Source organism: Pituophis catenifer, unplaced genomic scaffold (assembly GCF_029215685.1).
Source record: "Pituophis catenifer annectens isolate HBS135680 unplaced genomic scaffold, rPitCat1.0.hap2 SCAF_1, whole genome shotgun sequence".
NCBI lineage: Eukaryota > Metazoa > Chordata > Lepidosauria > Squamata > Colubridae > Pituophis > Pituophis catenifer.
In genome coordinates, this window is record NW_027256881.1 from 260,709,901 (window position 1) to 260,730,048 (window position 20,148).

Here is a 20,148-nt window from a genome sequence, read left to right on the forward strand (position 1 = left end):
TTTAAATCTTCCTGGAATCTTCCTCTAACAAGCTTCAATGGATGAGCTAAGAATATACTTATTTTCCTAAACTATATATAATTTAATCAATCATTTTCAAGCTTCCTCTCACTTTGCCTTAAATGCACAATAGATGGTTTGTAATATCCCTGTCAACGAAGTTGATTTTATTTATTCTCAAGGAAAAGAAAGAGCATGCAAAAATTACAAGAGTAAACATAATCAAGGCCCTTTATAATAAAGCCAATTCCAGCTTCCATGGAAATTTTAAACAGTATTTGCAATAGAGCAAATACTCACAATTTGTCTCATCTAAACATTCATGAAAAGAACAGGAACAATGAAACAGACTTGTAAGGGACCAATAACTAGTCCTCTAACTTTTCACCAATTCATTTTAAATGTCATCCTGTTATGTGGTCATGAAATGCATTCCAAGTGAAAGGATGCCGAAAAGATATTTGGAAAGAGTCACTTGTTGACAGAGGCAGAAAAGAGGGAAAAAAGCTGCTATTTTGACTGAATTAAGTCATTTGAAGACGAGTTTAATATCTGTTACAACTGTTGTGTCAACTGCTTTTAACCCATAAAACACACAAGTCTCATCATCATTCAGGTTCCAGAGTGACTGCCAAATTGCCTCGTTTGGCCCATAATTAAGAAATATGTTTGACACTTTTATGAGCGCGGAGAAGGTAAATCCTTTGTTTGGGCTTAAGACCATTTGGGGACTTATCATTTATTCATCTATACCTCCATTATTTTTGCAAGGAGCTTTTAATTTGGCAGGTGCTTTTAGAGAGCTCAACAAAAACAACGCTTTCTCGTAAATGCAAAAGAAAAAGAGAGAGAGAGAGAGAGAGAGAGAGAGAGAGAGAGCTGACGCTATTCACTACTGGAGACCAGGGAAGGAAGGGGTGGAGAATACCGTATCTGACCATCATCGCCATTTCCTTTGCAATCAGGACTCCTAAGGGAAGGATACTTTATTGTAGGAATGGAAATGTATGCATCTGAAGAACACCACGAACCTTTTCTCCGCAAGCGATTGCCTGTCTCACCCGTCCTAGGTTTTAGGAAGACATCATTCTTCGAGGCGTTAGACGAGGCTTCTGCCTCTTTAGGTTCTTCGTTGCAACTGGTGGAGGCAGGTGGGCTGCCAAAAGGCTTCCCCCCTGCAACAAAGCCTCGCCCGCTTTCAGTTCCGCTTTCCCAAAGGGCAACGAACTAAATCAAACGTCGTGCACTTGCTTGATTCAGTGGAAGGAACCCATAATTTAAGGGGCGAGGCATTATTCGTTTCTGGCCCCTCTCTCCACACGTTTGAAAAGTGTTAGATCCAGGCAAAAAATATAAACGCACCTGCTTGAGTTTTGTACCGGTTGTAAATTACAATTAGCCACGCGCTTTTTCTATTGAGAAAAAATACTCCCATCAATTCGGCAGGACTGGCGTCCGAAATAAGTATACAGTAGTGTGTGCACATGTTCAGCGTCTGCTAGAATGTTCTGCTCTCTTTCTTCATGGCATTAACTCCTTTATTTATTTATTTATTTATTTATTTTTTGCGTAAGCGTCCCCTTTTATCTTAGATGTTTCCGTATTGGCCGTCCCAAATCAATATGTGAAAGAATTATGACCAGCAGATAGTACATTCTATTAGTCTTTAACATCCCTGAAATAGTATACTAATTTATTCTATGATGTGTATGCTGGGCGAAGGGGCTGATGAAGAAAATTATTCGATATTCATGACTGCTTGTAAATACGTTTTTTTTTCCCAAGGATAAAAATAAAAGGCACCAAACCTCCCCTTCTCTCTCTCTTTAAATTGCCTGACCATTCAAAAGCTGCAACAATGGCCTGTTAGGGACCCTCGCCGACACCGTCATGGACAAGAACAGTTCTAATGGGACACTCATTAAGTGTCAACCTATAGATACGCTCATCAAGCCTCAATTTCACGAATTTACAATCAAATGCTATCCAAGCCCCATATGCCCCAATACTTCTGGAGACTGCCAGCTAAAGAATTGTCTTTAATGATGGACTGTGTGTTTAATTTTTAGTATACAAAACTCATTGCAAACCCACTCAACAAATGTCTCGACCCCTCCCCCCGTTATTTACATACAAGTAGCTATTACCTCCTATCGCGCTACTATACTACACATAATCATATTCTCTCCCACTTCCTATTAACTGCTTCAGGGCGACAATCGTAATTCGAGTAATCGGAAGTGTGGTATATATTTGTGTATGTATGCATATGTATATGTGTGTGTGTGTGTGTGTGTGTGTGTGTGTGTGTGTGTGTGTGTGCGTGTGTGTGTGCGCGCGCTAGGCGAATACCCCGCCCATAGTAAACTAAATGCGGGGAAAGGCATTAGTTAGGGGGCTGAAAAGCAGTGAGTAAAGAGTTAAATGCACACAGCGCAGTCACAGGGCTCCTCTGTTGCTTTCCTTCCTTTCTTTTGGTAATAAATGTACCCTTCAGATTGAGCACGTGTCTGTCACACAACACATACTCTGAATTCCGGTGCTCTTGCAGAAGCCTTAGGACTCATAACTTCAAGGGTATCGGCTTTCAAATGAAAACGCACGTAATCCATCGGCAAGCCTATACGTGCTTCCATTTAGAAAGTGGTAGTAGAGGAAACGCCCCGCCTTTCAGCACACTAGCTGGCAAACCAATTCAAGTCCGCAGAGAAACCGCTTAAAGTCATCTACGGCTTAAAGAGACATGCAGAATAAAAAGAATTCAGTGAGACGGTTGGGCCAGAACTGCATTAGGAAGAATTCCCACGAAAGGCAGGCAGTACTGTTGAGTCACTATAATTAGGATACTGGGGTCAACTATACCGCTTGAACACATTAAACAAAATTGGTCTTTGCTTCTTATACACTCAACTCCATGTTCTATGTGTTCTGGCCATCGAATGAAAAACACAGATTGATTACATTGAAATGACAACAACCCAAACTTGTTTCATTCAACTTTTTCATTTGGTCTGCCCCCCCCCCGCCTCCAAAAGAACCGCCTTCTTCAGCACCTTCTTCTTTATTAATCCTTCTAAAAGTGATTTTTGTCCTCCCCGATTCCTTGAACAAAAACGAAAAAAAAAAAAAAACTAAAGCGACCCATCCCCGGTTTTGAAAGCACATCTCTTTCCTCTTCTTTCTTCCAGCTTCCCATCCATCGAAACAAGAAGCCTAGTTTTTCCCTTTCGTCGAAAGACAGCTCTAGACTGTTTTGTGTGCTGAGAAAAGACGGGTCTTTGTTTAGACCAAAATTCATACCCCGTCCTATCAGCAGCGCGACTATGACGTTTCTCGGTCCTAAACCAATCAGAAGCGACCGATCTGCAAGCCGCTTGTATTTGAATTTGGTGACTTGCTGAACAAAAGAAGCGGGGCGGCGGCGACGCCTTAGCAAGCTGGCGGTCGATAAAAAGGGCATTCGAGGTTCGGGTGAGTAATATATATTTGCGAGAAAATGAAGTCCGATGAACCTAAATGAGCCCTAAATGCTACTTTCTCAGTAAATATAACGGATCAGCTAAGGTGGCTGAAACATAAGCTGTTGCTCAAGTAGAGAGGGATATGTTGAGCTCCCTGCAATCACCGGATGGGCCATGTTTTTTAAACCTTCGGAGCAAGATGGCAAGTGCGTGGCAGGAATTCCTAGTAAAATGGGGAAAAGTTGCCTACTTACGAGGATTATTAACTCTGAAGCCTACACATGCTTAACCTGGGAGTTAGGACTGTTCGCCTTTTAAATACGCAGGCGTGAAATTGTACCTCTCGAATGTAGTGAGCCGTTTGTCTTTAGTGTACACGCATAGGCTAGAGGGGAAATAGCAAGATGTTTTGGTATCTTCAAGTGAGCGGCAAGAAAGCCTGCCTTACTTTCGAGATTTAAAACGTATAAAACTGCGGGGACTTTGCAGGCTGCCGCCTGGAGTCAACTTGAAGACTCCCTTCACTTTGATGCTTTAAAATATTATGCTGTTTCCGCAGTTCCTGCAAATTGCTGCTTTGTTCTGTAAATAAGTTTGACTAGCAAACTAGAATCTGAAAAGTGTCCTCAAAAATTGTTCCATTGAAGATTTTATTCCCTTGATTGCTAGTGTGAGTGAAACCACACTATAATATATATAGCCCGACGTGTGTAATCTCTTGCTAAGGTTAACTTAAAGCCATATCTAGCATTTAAGATGATTTTTAGGACCACAAGAACTACACCATAACTTGTTGAATGACGCCCACTTCCTTAATACTTATGGTACTTTACAAAAAATACAATAAAACAATTATAAAACACAAATTAAGGAATAGTTACTTTTTAAGCAGTGTTTTTTTGTTAAACTATTAAAGCTGTGTGCATATAAAGATATTACAGAAATAATGGTGTGTTAAGTATATTTGCTGAATTATTTTAAAGTCCAGGCTCCTTCCCCATAATAATAATAAATACAATTCCAATGTTTGATTAAAATGTTAATAATGTTTAAACATCTATTTATTTTGTTTGTTTTAAAGACTAAGTGAGATACACTGGATAGATGTAATTATGTTCTCACCTTAGATTGTCACATTGGTGTCAAGAATACCTATTTTTGAGAAATATTTAGAGGACCGGATTTTATTTAGAAAAGGCTGCTCACTAATTTAAAAAAATAATTGCATTGGTTACTGTTGGCTTCAAATTTAAATTACTGTATGTCCATTAACCTTCAAAGTCCAGTCCAGAGCAGCCCCAGAATATTTAAGAGTATCTTGTAAGAATAGAAAACATTGAAACAGAAAACTGACAGCAGACAAAAACCCAGTGGTCCATCGAGTCTGCCTTTTAAGTTTATTTGTTTTTGTTTCTTTTAATTTCTTTTAATGTTTATTGGCATTCATTCATTCATTCATTTTTTAACTTTTATCAGATGTTAGACCTGTTTATCCCAAGTATGTTTAAATTCAGTTATTGATCTTTGACTTACCTCTGCTGGAAGTTTGTTCCAAGCTTCCACTATTGTTTCTGGAATGTAATGCTTTCTAACATTACTTTTTAACTTCCCTCCTGTCAGTTTGAATCCATATGTCCTGTCATACAAAATGGAGCTATAGAGTCTCCTCACTTTAACAATAATAATCAGTTATTTGACTTCTATGCAGAACAAGAGGCCTTTTTTTGTGATAACCCCACTGGAACTTTCTCCTTGCCGAAAGAATTTGTGGCTCCAACCTCCTTATTTTTGCCAAACAAATTAAATTGGTGCATCCATACCTTTAGTTCAGGTTGACTATTGGCACTGACATAGGAAATGGATACAGAGCTATATTAGTTTGTGTGCATTTCATTTGCCCATCACTATTTTGTTATGAACTACCAGAGTCTATGAAACACTTACCCTTGGTATTCTCTCCAGCCATTGAACCAAGTCCTAGTATTTTAAACAATTCATAGAACAACAATGATCAGAAGACATGGAGTAGGGAAAAAGGAAAAATAAGTATAAATTGTTATAATATCTGACTTAGAAAATGAAAAAGGGGTTGGTGCACAATTTGTCATAGATGTTTGTTGCTCCTTAATATGAGATTGGCCAATTTAAAAGGCATAATATTAAGTAGAACCATACAAAACATTTCTGCCACAGTAACACCAGTGTCAAAATTGCATTGAAGGTTGTGTATGTAACAAAATACATGCATTTTGAAAGTTTTGTTCCAAGCATAAAAGTTTTGTTCCAAGCATTTTCTATTTTCTAAAAATCCATACAATCCAATCAAATTTAAACTCTGTTAATATTTGATACTCTGTTGATAAAACTTTTTTTTTCTTATTAACAGAAGAAGAATTTACTTGGTATACACCTGAGGCAACATAGCTGCATTTTATAATGTCTGCTACAGATGAAGAAAATGTCTGCAATCATATTAAAGTAGTAATCCGTGTTCGTCCTGAAAATCCGAAAGAGAGAGATGGCAACTTTCAAAAAGTGGTTCAGGTTGTTGATAAACATATACTGGTGTTCGATCCCAAAGTGGAAGAAGTCAGTTTCTTTCATGGAAAAAAATTACCAAACCGCGATATCACTAAAAGGCAAAATAAAGATCTAAAATTTGTATTTGATGCCATATTTGATGAACATTCTACACAGCTGGAAATCTTTGAAGATACCACCAAAACATTTCTAGATGGTTTTTTAAATGGCTATAATTGCACAGGTAACTTTCCTAGGTAGTCATTTGTTATCAGTATGCATAATAATCCCACATGAATAACCCTAGTACATTTAAAGAAAAAGTAGCCTTTTTTGTTTTCTACACTGACATTTGCAGAAATCTCTTAACAAAATTTATATCTTCCACATTTTCATTTTTGCTGCTTTTCAGGATTTTGGGGAATAAGGCAAATGAAGTATTTTGTTGTATGATTTTTTTAATACTACCTCATCTTAAAAATTAAATTGGGAACTTTCGGTATCTCATTTCTAAATGCCTAAATACTAGCAAAAGTACCGTATTTTTTTGCACTAGACAGAATATAAGACGCACCAAGATTTTGAAGAGGTAAACAAGGAAAAAAAATTTTTTTGCCCTCCCCGGTCCCCAGGAGTACTCTGCAGGCCTCCCAAACCCTCTGCACGTCCCTGTTTTCGCAAAACTGGGACGTGCAGAGGGTTTGGAGGGCTGCAGAGTGCTCCTGGGGACCGGGGAGGTCAAAAATGCGATGCGTGGGGGGTTTGGGAAGTGAAAAATGGGTCCGTTTTTCACAAAAACAGGGCGGGCAGAGGGTTTGGGAAGCCTGCAGCCTGCTTCTGGGGGCTGGGGAGGGCAAAATCAGGGCACACAGAGGGTTTGGGAGGCCTGCAGAGTGCTCCTGGGGGCTGGGGGTTTTGGAGGGCAAAAACGCCCCTGTTTTTCGCCTCCCAAACCCCCACACATCGCGTTTTTGCCTTCCCAGCCCCCAAGAGCACTCTGCAGGCCTCCCAATCTGCGCACCCTGTTTGTGCAAAAAACGGGCCTGTTTTTTTGGCTAAAATGAGGAGTGGGGTGGGATTTCGGGAGGCAAAAATGGTTGTATTTGGTGTATAAGACGCTCCAACATTTCCACCCTCTTTTAGGGGGGAAAAATACAGTAATTAAGAGCAATAAACTTCTGTTGTGGTTCTTTCTTGACTGTTCTGAAAAGAGAAGCCGTTATAAAGTTCTGCTCAAAATACCTGTTTCATTAAAGAGATGTGCTAGTCTATTTTTTGCATAAAATAATGGTTGGCTGCCATATTTCCTCAACCACATTTTTGTAAATGGGCAAAATATCCATGGGTTGCTTATATTTTGCTTCAAACATCAGGATAATGAGTCACAGTCAATTCAAAATTTCCCTGTCCTTTTTCACAATTTAGTACTTGCTTATGGTGCAACTGGAGCTGGGAAAACTCATACAATGCTGGGTTCCCCTGAAGACCCTGGAGTAATGTACCTGACTATGATGGAGCTTTACAATTCAATTGATCGAATGAAAGAAGAGAAGCATTGCAGTATTGCAGTTTCATATCTTGAGGTAAGAAGTTAAGAAATTCTGCACAATAATTTTTTTCAATAAAATAGAATCTTCCAGAAAAAGCATTTCTCTCTTAGTCATTTAATCTTCATGCTGTATTCATTTAAGCCTTACTATTTTTGACTGATTTCCTCACTTATCTATGAGCTGATCCTGACTTATTTAAGATTAGTTTTCTAGAATTCACTTCCAGTCCAGTTCAAGGAATTAGCCCCTGTCCAGGAATCTTGTCAATATGCTACGTACAGCATTGCTATTTTTAATTCCTTTTATGCGATTTACTCTGTCCGTAGTAGTGTTGCCTTCACAGTGGTGTCTCTGAGGATATCCTTCTACTCTCTTGCAAATTATGTGACATATCTCTGTAATATTAGCTAAAAGTCAAATGCTAACTACAAGTAGTATGACGTAAAGTAGATGGAATTTATAGCATGGGATTTTGAGTAGCATGCAGAATATGCATGTACAAGACTGCATGTGAGATGTATTGAATTGACTCATTTGTCATCCAGGACAGATGTAGCTTGGTATCTTAATTGTTAAACTGATCAAGCATATAAAGCATATAAATTCTTATAATAGGTTGCAATTTCTAAAGATTACCTTTTATTACACTGTACTACATTAAATTGTTATTTCACTGGGCAGAGGATTCTTCCGTACTGCAAATGATTCTTCTGTACTACAAGTGTATTTAAATGTATTATTCAGATACAATTTCTCACATTTTCCAATATTGCTTGCAGGCAAGGATGGAAGGATTAACTCAAATAATGGAACTGATGAACCAGTTCAGTATTACACAATGACCTGCATATTATCAGAGTTTAAGAATAACTTGATTTGTGAGCATTCAATTCTTGACAACTGAAAACAGCCTAAAGCAATGGTTTCCAATTATGGTTTGTGAGGTTACTCTAGTTAGTTCCTGTCATGAAAGGTGAAATAAAAGTCCCCTCCCACCTCATGAGATCATTAACTTTGCAAGTGTGCTATACAATGTTTATGCATTTCCCAAATTTTAAAATGCAAATGTAGTGGTAGAACTATCCAAACCAAATTAAAGACATTTTTCCCTAGGTCTACAATGAGCAGATACGTGACCTATTAGTAAATTCAGGACCATTGGCTGTTCGAGAAGATCCTCAAAAAGGAGTTTTGGTTCATGGGCTAACCTTGCATCAGGTATGGATATTTCTATGTATGTGCCATTATTATCTTTTTTGTTATTATTTAATTTTTTTTCTCTTAAGCATTCGAGTCAGCTAACAATGATTTAAAAAAAACATGAATACAACCAACATTTGAAGTGCAATGATGGATGGATGGATGGATGGATGGATGGATGGATGGATGGATGGATGGATTTAAAAAAAAATCAGTTGAACAGAAGGATTAAAACTAGTTAGACAGTAAACCAAATTAATTCAGAAAAGCTAGCCATCTTAAATTAAGGTTAAATAACATTTGGTTGGAATGTGGATTCCACAAAATGGGAACAGACATTAAAGGTCATACTTTAGATCAGTGCTTTTTAAAACTTTTTGCTCTCAGGACCCCTTCTCACAATAATAGAGCTTTTGTTTGTAAGGATTATATTTATCAATACTGTATTAAAAACTAAAGTGGATGCATTTGTAGAATATTTATGAGCCATGGTGGCACAGTGGTTAAAATGCATTACTGCAAACCAGGGTGGATTTGATTTAAATCGAGTTGATTTAAATCACGATTTAAATCATAATTTAAATCACTAGTAAAAAGGCTTGATTTAAATCAACTCGATTTAAATCATAATTTCTAAAGAGCAACTGTCATCTCTGCTACTCCTTTGACCCACTGTTGACTCACCGATAGTCCCAGTGTTGCAGAATATACAGTCTCATGCTACATAACTAAGCTCCATTTCATGCTGAATAAACTAAATTATTTATGTATCTTAAATAGAAAACTATCTTACAATAGATTTTACCCCAAAAGTTTTTTATTAAAATAAATTCGATAAAAATAAAAAAAAACCGATTTAAATAAAAAAATCTGATTTTTTTTTTATTTATTTTTTTAAAATCATTGATTTTTATCCACCCTGCTGCAAACTACTTCTTCTGACTGTAGTTTGGCAGTTCGATTCTTACCTGCTCAAGGTTGACTCAGCCTTCCATCCTTCTGAGATTGGTAAAATGAGGACCCAGATTGTTGTGGGCAATATGCTGACTCTGTAAACAGCTTAGAAAGGGCTGTAAAGCATTGTGAAGTGGTATATAAGACTAAGTGCCATTGCTATGATATAAAAATAATATTAAGCCCATTAAATAGTGGCATAAGCAAAATCATTTTCAAGAAAACCTTATATGTTTTTTAAAAAAAGTAAGAAGAGTGACTTCATTTTAAATCTTTACAAATATCTTCAATATTTGGTAAATAATTTTGATTTTGAAACTTCAGAGATTTTGGGGACATCTCCACAAGTCCTTGGACCATACCTTAAAAAAACCCTGCTTTAGATTCACCCATAATATTTCTGGAATTAATGTATTGTGTAACATATGTGGATTGTGAACCACACTGTATTGTTTAGTTTTTGTATGATGGGAACATTGTAGCTTTTTCAACAAACAATGTCTAAATAAGCCACTGCTTAATGGATCATGAAATGTATATTTGATATAAAACTCATTTTGTGGAGGTGGGTAAGGATCGAAAAAGGGGATGTTTATTGATTTACTTTTGCAATGTTTCATTTTCATAACTCTTGCATAAAATGAATATTTGGTTTATTTGTGGATATGGGCAATGAATATCTTAAGGGCTCAGGGTTGATTAAAATAAACATAATGATGAAATTTGGGGATCAAATTATCCCTGACTATGCCTGGACTCCCCAAAAAAAAAAGCAGCCCTTGGCTCTATTAGTACTTCCTGGAAATACTATGTTTTTAGTCTACATAGGGAATTTGAAAAAGCTTCCTATAAGAATAGTGTGACAAGCTACTTTTATCTTGCAATCTAATAAAATTACATGTATGTTCCCCTAAAATCAGCAAGAAACACATTCAGCTTGAAGAAGACTTCACATTTAAGTATGTCCTGAGTCAAATTGTACATGTGTGTAATTTGTTTCAAAAATCACAAGTTACTTAAATAGTAATCAATGCATTTGGAGGAAGGAAATAAACAATTACCACAATACCTTCTAACAACGCTTGAAAGACTAATGGACTTTTAAGTGGCCTGTTAACAAAATGGTTGCTATAAGGCAATTATTTAGAGCTGACAAAAGAAAACTGAAGAGTTTGGCTTTTATAATCAAATCATTAATTGCAAAACTTCATTGTTAAACTTTTTAAGTAATCAAGAACAGCTTTAAATTGTACTGCTATTCTTATATTTCTGTTTATACTTGTTATCTGCCCTCTCATTTCTTTTCCACTCCTGCGCCGCTGTTCCTTCTGTTTCTGTTGCTTTCTGGTACTGTCACCCTATTGTGCCTCTTAATTTCTACAATTAGGGCTCTGGGGAAAATTGGCAATGGATTCACAACAGAGAAATATGTCTTCCAAATATTTTTGTCTACTGCTGAGGCAATTGCATATCAATCAAATTCCCAAAGGTCTACCTTTAATAGGTCTACCACTTTATTGATAATTTTAATGGCAACAACGCTCAAGTGATGAATTGATATTGTAGAAAGTTAGCACCCACCCCTCTCCTAGAAGAATGAAATATTCTAGGAAGTATTAAAAAGGCAGAATATTACACCTCCCTAGATAAGAAAAGGAGAAACATGATCTTGGAAAGCAGCCCCCACTTTTGCTAATAGCCCCAGAAAGACTGATGCCAACCTATCTATAAGACAAAAGGGTAGGCCAGTTTATCTACAACACAAAAGACCTTCACCCTCAGGAAATAATAGGATTAGCCCTCTACCCATCTCACCACATGGCACCTGGGAAGATTACATCACCCAGCAAGATTCAACCAAGCCTGGGACTCAAGACAACCCACAAAATTACCCCTGCATGGCCCCATGGGAGTCTGATAACCAATCAGAATACATTTCTTACACAGGAACAGGAAGCAAGTTCAAATCCCAAGAGGGGGTATAAATATATCTCACACTCCACTCCATGTGGTCAGCTACCCAGGACTTCAAACCACGTTTCCAGTGTCTTTCTCCTTACTTGGAACTGAACCCAGATGGACATTTCTTCCAACAATTTGATATGCAAAAAATTGAGGATGGGTTATACAATTCTAATGTTTAACCCTCTTGAGTTCTTAAAAGTATACCAGGTGTACAGCTGTTGATTTTAATGGACTATTGTGTAGAAATAAGCTATTTTTGCCTTCATGCAATGTAGGGAAGATTTGAAAAATACCTAGATTCAAAGGTATGTCCCGTTCCAAACATTTACACTTATTTCTATCCCTTCATAAAAACAAAAAGACCATACTAGATTTTTCAGAAACCTGACAATTACAGTTGCTAATTTCTGCTAGAATTGGAGAAGCCAGGTTTTGGTGGTGTGGTAACTGGTCAATCCATCAAAGTCCCTTCAGGATATTGCCAGGCCATACGATGCCCACTTCCATGTACCTCCAAAACTTTTGCATACTATTTGATGTAGGCAGAAAGCCTATAATGCACAGGCTAGAGACTGGTAGACTGAGTTCTAGCTTTCTTTTGGCATAAACCAGTTGAGTGTCAATTAAGCCAGTCGTTCCTTATCAATCCTAGGAAGGAGACAATGGCAAACCACTTCCGAAAATGTTACCAAGAAAACTGCAAGGACTTATCCATGTAGCTGTTAGAAATCAAGCTGACAAGACCTCTCCTCCCCCCACCCCCCAAAAAAACACCATTATTGACAATAAATTTGGTGGTCCTTTTGTGTGTAGGTCCTAGGAGACAAAAAAGATACTTGAAAATAGTTCAGGAATAAAAAATGGTGCCTTCTTCAGAAAGTTGATCTTCTAGTGGCAGAAATTTTATATGGAACAGAAAGCAACAATATGAATATGTATAGCAGAGCTAAAATGGGCAGATTTTTTTGAAGAAAATATTTTTTGGGGAGAAAGTTGGAAACCAGACTGAAGACTTGGTTGCATAGGTGATACTACTTCAACAAAAATGAGAAGGTTGGGTTTATTCCAAAACACCTTTTCTCCAATGAAATGAGTTAGACTTTTCTTCCTTGGCCTCCGTTAGTGAATGCATGCTGATCATGTCAAATTTTGCTTCTGCTTTTTAGGGAGTGGATATGATAGATTTTTCTGAAAATAGAACACTAAATCAATACTGTAAATTTGAGACACTAGAACGAGAAACTTACCTTTTGCTGTTATCCTTGCTATGAATTGACATAATTATTTTTTATGATTTATTTTCTATCTTTTTGTTCCCTGTAAATGTTTAATTCTGGAGCTCCGAATGTTCTTATTCATCTGCTTTAAAACGAATTATAGGCAACCATTGATCTGATGTAAACACCTAGCTAATCAGAATGACTTACTGGTTTTAAACAGTCGATACAGGACTGGAGCTGTATTAGTCTGTGATAGCCAAAAGTCTGATATTGGAGGAAACTATGTTTTGTTTTGTTTTTCCTGTCTGTTCCCTTCAAATATTATGCAAATTATTTTTGCACATCATCTTTGGGCAGATATTGATGTTTGTGGTACACTAAGAAAAGCTAGTTTGATAAGAGATATCATTTTACTTCCTTTGTATTATTCATCCCCTAAGATGGCAGCTAGAGTCTAAATTATAAAGTTTAAAATTATTATTGGAAACTTTGGATAATAAAACCCCGGGATTTAAATCATATAAAGATTTACTAATTTCACTGGGTCTTTTCCTCAATCCTTGGTAGCCCAAATCTGCAGATGAGATCTTGCAAATGTTGGATTATGGAAACAAAAACAGAACACAACATCCTACTGATGTGAATGCCTCCTCATCTCGGTCCCATGCTGTCTTTCAGGTAAGATGAAACGGTAGATAAGATGTCTGAGGATCTTAGATAACCTTTGATGCTTTGTGTAAAAGATAGAAAGAACTCTCAGATTATGGTATGCCATTCATAATAGCTTTGTATTGGGAAGAAAGTTCCAGCTTGCAGACATACAGTGCCTGCTTTAAATCCTTTGTGCTAAATAGCCTTCAAGAGAAGAACTCTCTAGTCTATTGAAGTGTTGGAGCGGCTTGTAAAAATAAATGTCTCGTGTACTGATATTAGAGCAACATGATTTTACAAACTGATTTTTCCCCTTTCCGTTACTTTTAATAAGTATGGTTTGAGTTAAAAGCAGCTGGATCCTATGCACGTTTATTCCTGTAAAATTCCCATTGATTTCAGTCGCTCTCATTGCTTGGGAATCCTAGTCCACAAAATTGGAGCCAAAAGGCTTTCCAAGAAAATGTCACAATAAAAAAAGCAAGCTTTCCAAATGTGCTGTCCAACTTTAACTCGTGATTTTATAGTACAGCATGTTGCATTTAATTGTAATGGGTAGTCATGAGTGGCACATGAGACAAAAACGCAAGAAAATTTAATAAAGTTCATTTTCCAAAAAACAATTTAATCTCAGGAATATCATCTAACATGAATCTTAATTCTTTTAAACACATACATCTCTCAATCTTTGAATTATTATATAACACCAGGCCTCCAACTCTTGGATCAAGAAAAGCTTAAGTGTGTGTGCAGTAATCCGTAATTTCTGCCTTCTAAATTGATGTATATGTTATTACAGGTAGTCCTCTACTTACAACTACAATAGAGCCCAAAATTACTGTTGCTAAGTGAGACAATTGTTAAGTGAGTTTTGCCTCAGTTCGCGATCTTTTTTGCCATAGTTGTTAAGTGTACCACTGCAGTTGTGAAGTTACTAGCATGGTTGTTAAGAGAATCTGGATTCCCCATTGATTTTGCTTCTCAGAAGGTCGCCCCAAGACATAAATATGAGTCAGTTGCAAAGCTTCTGAATTTTGATCATTTAACCATGGGGACGCTGCAACAGTCACAAGTGTGAAAAAATAGTCATAAGTCACCTTTTTCAGTGTTGTTGTAACTTTGAACGGTCACTAAATGAACCATTGTAAGTCAAGGACTGCCTATATTTGGAACCTTGCTAAATTGCTTTTTCTCCTGGGTTTGTTTGTTTGTTTGTTTGTTTGTTTGTTTGTTTATTTTAGATTTATTTAAGGCAACAAGATAAAACTGCAAGTATCAGCCAAAATGTCCGTATTGCCAAAATGTGTCTCATTGACCTGGCAGGATCCGAACGTGCCAGTGCCACAAAGGCCAAAGGAGCTGTCTTAAGAGAAGGAGCAAATATAAATCGGTCACTGCTTGCTCTTGGCAATGTTATTAATGCCCTCGCAGACCCAAAGGTCAGTAATAACTTCCTTCCAATCCCCAGGAATGTTTCTATTAGATTTCACATTGGTCAGTTATGTGGTGAGCTGCACAATCCTATGTGTCTTTATTCATTGGGGTTATAGTTGTTTGCATGCTGCATAGTTGAGAGGTCTAGGCACGAGTCCTACTTTCGACAGTGGAGTTTCCTTATGCCTATTCAAAGAGAGAATTAATGACATATCTATAATTATTGTATCTGGAAATGTGCTCTCGTTTTTTAGTTAGTTGAGAAGGCTGAACTGAAAAAATAACTAGCATAGGATGACAACTAAAAGGACATTCTCCCACGTCCTGGAAGGAACTCCCCAAATTAGTTCCAAACCACACGCAATTTTTACCAGACATACATCCTGATTGTCACATATTTGCAAAGAGAAAGAAGGTTGATTCTATGCTTGCATTGGGAATCTGGGCCAGAGGTTTTCTTTATGCCAACATATGTGGATACAAGACGCCCCTAACAGCACAATCTAGCATACAAAGATTCACTCACATTGCCTCTCTCACAGTGAATCTTGTTGCAATTTTATTTATAATGCTAATTTTTCTATTACTGGTAATTCACATTTTTGAGGCAAGGCAAACCTGGGTATATCCTTTTTGCAAGCAATGTTTTGGAACAAGCAGGAAAGGGGCGGGAGAAACATCTTTTTGAACTTATTAAACTTGTTAAAGCAACCCCCTCTTTTCTCAGGTACACACCTAAATTGTTCCTGACTGTTCATGCCCTTTGCTGAGAAAAATACAAAATAAAGTAATGGGCAGCATTATAATAATGTGGCTGTTTTAATGATGAAATTCTTTAAAAATAAAATAAAAATGATAAAAGCAGACTCTGGAGAGAGATCTAAAATGATGTAAATATTGTACTAAGGCACAGCTAATTAAGAATGTGTCTAAACAAGTCTGGAAAAAAATTTTAGGATAAGTTTTAAGTCAATTTTTCAAATGAATTACTAGGAGGTGTAGGCAGGCAGATCTTAACACCAGCATAAACAGGCCGCCCAAAAGAAATCTATAGAAAAGTAGCAAATTTATCAAGTCAGGTCAAATTGGTCAGGAGACAGAGAAGGTAACCAGAAATCAAAGTCCAAGTTAATCAAGTAAGTCTGGATGTTAAACCACAGAATAGCAAGACAGGTAGGTAGGTACATAATTTCTAATAATTTGATCAGAACATTTTATATATACACATACTCACACTTTGGAGGGCCAAGTTCCTTTAAGCTTTACCTGCGCCCATTACTTCAGAGAAGTTGGGCCAGGTAGCCCTGCATTTCAAGGCTGTTTATCTTGCTGGGCTTCCACATGATGGCACTGTCTCTCTCTAAAATTTATGTCTTGCAGTTCTGGTTGGCACACTGCCTAGGTTGTTGGAAAGGGATCTGGTTTAGGTTGTATACCAAGATTTAGGTCTCTACCTCTGGGCACTAACTTCCACATTTTTCCCCCTGAATCTGAGCTGGACATCCATGATTTCAGTTTCCAACATCCAGGCCTCGCTGATGAGAGATATAGTCCAACACAGATGGAGTACCATATGTCTAAAATATTTGTTAACAATAAAAATGTTTATTAATGAAGGCATGCTATTGAAGCAATTCAGAGAAAAAATGCTATAGTTAGAAATTATGACCAAAAATAAAAGTTAATAGGCTGTCAGATATCTCTCTACCTATCCCCGCCACCTGGAACAGGCTGAAAATGGAGTGCGCGGAGGCCAAAAACGGGACACGTGGAGGCAGCGATAGGTGGCGGTGGCAATCCCTGCAGCCTGAAATAGCTGATAGGCGATATTCCGGGAGGCTAATCCAACTGCCAGTCAGCCGCTCGTGCTAAATCAGGCAGTGCTGAAGCTGACCAGACTGTTTGCTGCAAGGAGGCAAATTGCTGGGAGGCAGAGGCAGATTTTTTCTTGTTTTCCTCCCCAAAAGCTAGGTGCATTTTATAGTCCGAAAAATATGGTAATTTTCCTTAAGGATTATTATAAGACAATTTATTGTCATTTGACAAACTTTAAATTAAGATACTTTATGGGAAATATAGTTGTTCATGTTGGAGTGCCTGAAACCTGTTAATTACCTACATTATGACAAAAATTCTAAATATTGTGGAGATAAAGGCTGAGAAGTTTAATGTTTAATCACAAAAATATGCCATTAAAATTTATTTTAATGAATCTAGTGACAGATGCACAAAACATACATTAGTGCTGTTATGACTGTTCTTTTCATATACAGAATGAATTAACAAAATTGAGGAAATAGAACTATTAACAATTAGGGAAATAAAAAAATTGCCAACAGTAGAATAAAATCCCTGATTTAATAGAAATTATTAACAAAAATGCACAATTATAATAGAAAAATCTAATGTATGTCATGATTTAAATAAATAATTTTGCTATCAATTATTATTATTGTATTTGAATTGTATTTGAAGAAGCTTTGGGCACCCCACATCATGTGATGGAATTACTGATGTGAAGTGCAGTTTAGTTATCTGCAGTACAGGACTTTTGTTTGCACACATATTTCCATGGAAACTAGAAACTAGAATTTGTTTTTAAAATGTATACAGTCATTCATCTTTCAATCAACTTTGGGTGATTTCCAAAGAATGCTGATAGTGTGAGGTTGCTGTTCACATGGAAGTGTTTATGTGTAAACCGCATCAGTTGCCCTGCACCCATGGACATCTAGCAGTTAGTGACATTCAGCTGCCCTGCATCCATGAACATCTAGCAGGTTAGTGACATCACAGCTACAGGGTGTTCACCATTCTTCACATATTCAGGTCTACTTGGAAATATATCAGGACTACTGTGAAAACTGGAATTATGACTTTGTAGCTGATGTGCCCAGCAGTTGTTACAAAAGTGTTGTAGACCCATTTTAGTCCTCCACTCATTACAGATTGCTGCTATAATTTTCCTGTATAATTAACAATAGGGAAAGAAATAGAGAAGTAGCTGTTGTTGACTTTTACTATAGAAAGACCCAGGAAGAGAAGACTGCTGGAAGAGTAGATGGACTTACTGGTTCCATCCTAACATTTTTCATTTCAAGAATTTAGGAATATAACTTACTAACTTTTGATTTAATTAGAAGGAAAAAAAATCTAGTACAGAATGGTGAGGATCAGCCAGGTGTTGTAAACAAGCAATTTTTTAAAAAGATTTTATCACCTATTGCAAAATGTGCAATATGGAACAGCTGTTCGACGTAGGTCTTGGTCTAAAGCCAAAGTAATCTTAGCAAGCTATTAAACACTTCATGCCTTGTGCTGGTTTGTTTTTTCCCAGAGAAAGAATCAGCATATTCCCTATCGGAATAGTAAGCTTACTCGTTTACTGAAAGACTCTCTTGGAGGAAATTGTCGCACTATCATTATAGCTGCTATTAGTCCTTCCTCTTTGTTCTTTGATGACACATACAACACTCTTAAATATGCCAACCGAGCCAAAGACATCAAATCCTCAGTAAGTAAACACTGTTTCAAAATTCTTTATTTATAATAGCAACTTATGTACATTTTTATGCACATGGATGAGTATATCTTTTTTGCTTCTTACTTTAAAATAGCACAGTGGTCAACCTGTAATGTTTATTTGCTAGAGTTTATATGCCACTCTATTCCCAAAAGATTTACAGATATGAGAAGGTTCAAAGCAAGTAAAATAATAATGTCTAATTAAATTAGTTAAATAGCCCTGGTAATCAGGGAAAAATTGGGAGAGAGGGCTTCTTAACAGGAAGAGTTCACTCCTTATAACAATTTGTCCAGTGAGTCTCTAGAAAAGCTACTTGTTGTTCTTCCGTTCCTGGTTGTCCATTCTTTCCTTCCACCATAACATCCAAATAGTTCCTTGACATTCAAGATTCCACTTGATTTCTTCTCCACCACCCACTCAGTGCAATTCCCTGCCTTTCCAAAGAATTTATTCAATCCTGTGGGCAACTGGATTTGGCCACTTGTATTTTGTGCTTTTTTTTTCATTTTGTTTCTAACGGTTGGCTGGTTTTAAGATAAGTTTTACCAAGAATTCCTTTAATTACTGCTTGGGTAATAACTTTTAAGAAGCACTGATAGAAAAGGTGAATGTACCAACTACATCACAATTAATATAGAAGAAGGTGATACTAACTTTTTTATCCATCCCTCCACAGATAAAGAGCAATGTTGTAAGTCTGGATAGCCATATAAGCCAATATGTTAAGATCTGTGAACAACAAAAGAAAGAGGTATGCCTGCTGTTATTGTTATTAATTATTAGTATTTTTAAAAAATGTAGAATAAAGAATTAAGTATTGATAGTAATTATTATGCATTAAAATAACTATTGTACCTCAACATTGAAGAAAAACAGGTTTCAGAAATATAATAATAAAAGCTTTAAAAATTGTTTTACAAATATAAAATTAAAAAAGATAATGTGTGCCAAGTTCCTCCATTTTTATATAACTACTTACTGTTTCAGATTTTAATGCTGAAAGAGAAACTGAAAGCATACGAAATGGGGAAAATATCTGTTCCCAGTAATAAAGATACAGCAATAAGTACAAATCAGCAGCAAGTTGAAATATCAAGGTAGTATTTATGATTATTTCTTTTTTATATGTACAGTTTTTATACAACTCATGCTTACTTGTTTTCCTGGGATAATGAAGCATATAAATGCTTCTTTTGTTTCGATCTTTGTCCCTGAACAGCACAGTAATGTGCCTGGCTATTCTATATAACAGAAGCCTCATCTTATACCAGGATATGTGGTGCTGGCTATCAGATTGGCTGGCTTCAAAAATGGGTGAGATCAGTTCATAGAAGTTGTGGGGATCAATGGCTATTAGCCTTGATGGGTGTGTGACTGTTTCCGAAGGCCATATACTAGGAGCCAGCTGGGCGGTTTGTGATAACAGATTGCTGGACTTGCTTGGACAGGTGTCCAATCCATTAGATCCATTCTTATATTAACCCATATTCCTGTAGTACTAATTGGTGATCCCATCATTACCCAAAACTTCATTTCCCAAGTTTGCAGGAAGCTGCTACTCATTAAATATGATAAACCAACCTAAACTCTAGATTCACACCACATAAAGAAACTGCAGTATAGTTGCCTATTGTGGCTTTATCATAATGTGCAAATTACAACCATTA

At 36.8% G+C, this 20,148-nt stretch overlaps 2 protein-coding genes across 3 annotated transcripts in view; one reads left to right on the forward strand and one right to left on the reverse strand.

Annotated features, from left to right (window-relative positions):
• METTL15 (methyltransferase 15, mitochondrial 12S rRNA N4-cytidine) overlaps positions 1-2,607 on the reverse strand; it is a 74,117-nt gene extending 71,510 nt beyond the window's left edge. Inside the window, exon 1 of one of the 2 annotated variants that reach the window (XM_070957531.1) lies at positions 2,529-2,607. In XM_070957531.1, coding sequence (XP_070813632.1) covers positions 2,529-2,567 — 39 coding nt within the window. In that variant the 5' untranslated portion in view covers positions 2,568-2,607. Of the gene's footprint in view, positions 1-1,031; positions 1,092-2,528 lie in introns of those variants that run through there. The other variant, XM_070957532.1, reaches the window with a different exon arrangement.
• A 3,290-nt stretch (positions 2,608-5,897) lies between these two features.
• KIF18A (kinesin family member 18A) overlaps positions 5,898-20,148 on the forward strand; it is a 55,934-nt gene continuing 41,683 nt past the window's right edge. The window contains exons 1-8 of the mRNA XM_070957533.1: positions 5,898-6,225; positions 7,407-7,564; positions 8,645-8,749; positions 13,438-13,548; positions 14,763-14,960; positions 18,293-18,469; positions 19,158-19,232; positions 19,469-19,578. Coding sequence (XP_070813634.1) covers positions 5,898-6,225; positions 7,407-7,564; positions 8,645-8,749; positions 13,438-13,548; positions 14,763-14,960; positions 18,293-18,469; positions 19,158-19,232; positions 19,469-19,578 — 1,262 coding nt within the window. The remainder of the gene's footprint in view (positions 6,226-7,406; positions 7,565-8,644; positions 8,750-13,437; positions 13,549-14,762; positions 14,961-18,292; positions 18,470-19,157; positions 19,233-19,468; positions 19,579-20,148) is intronic.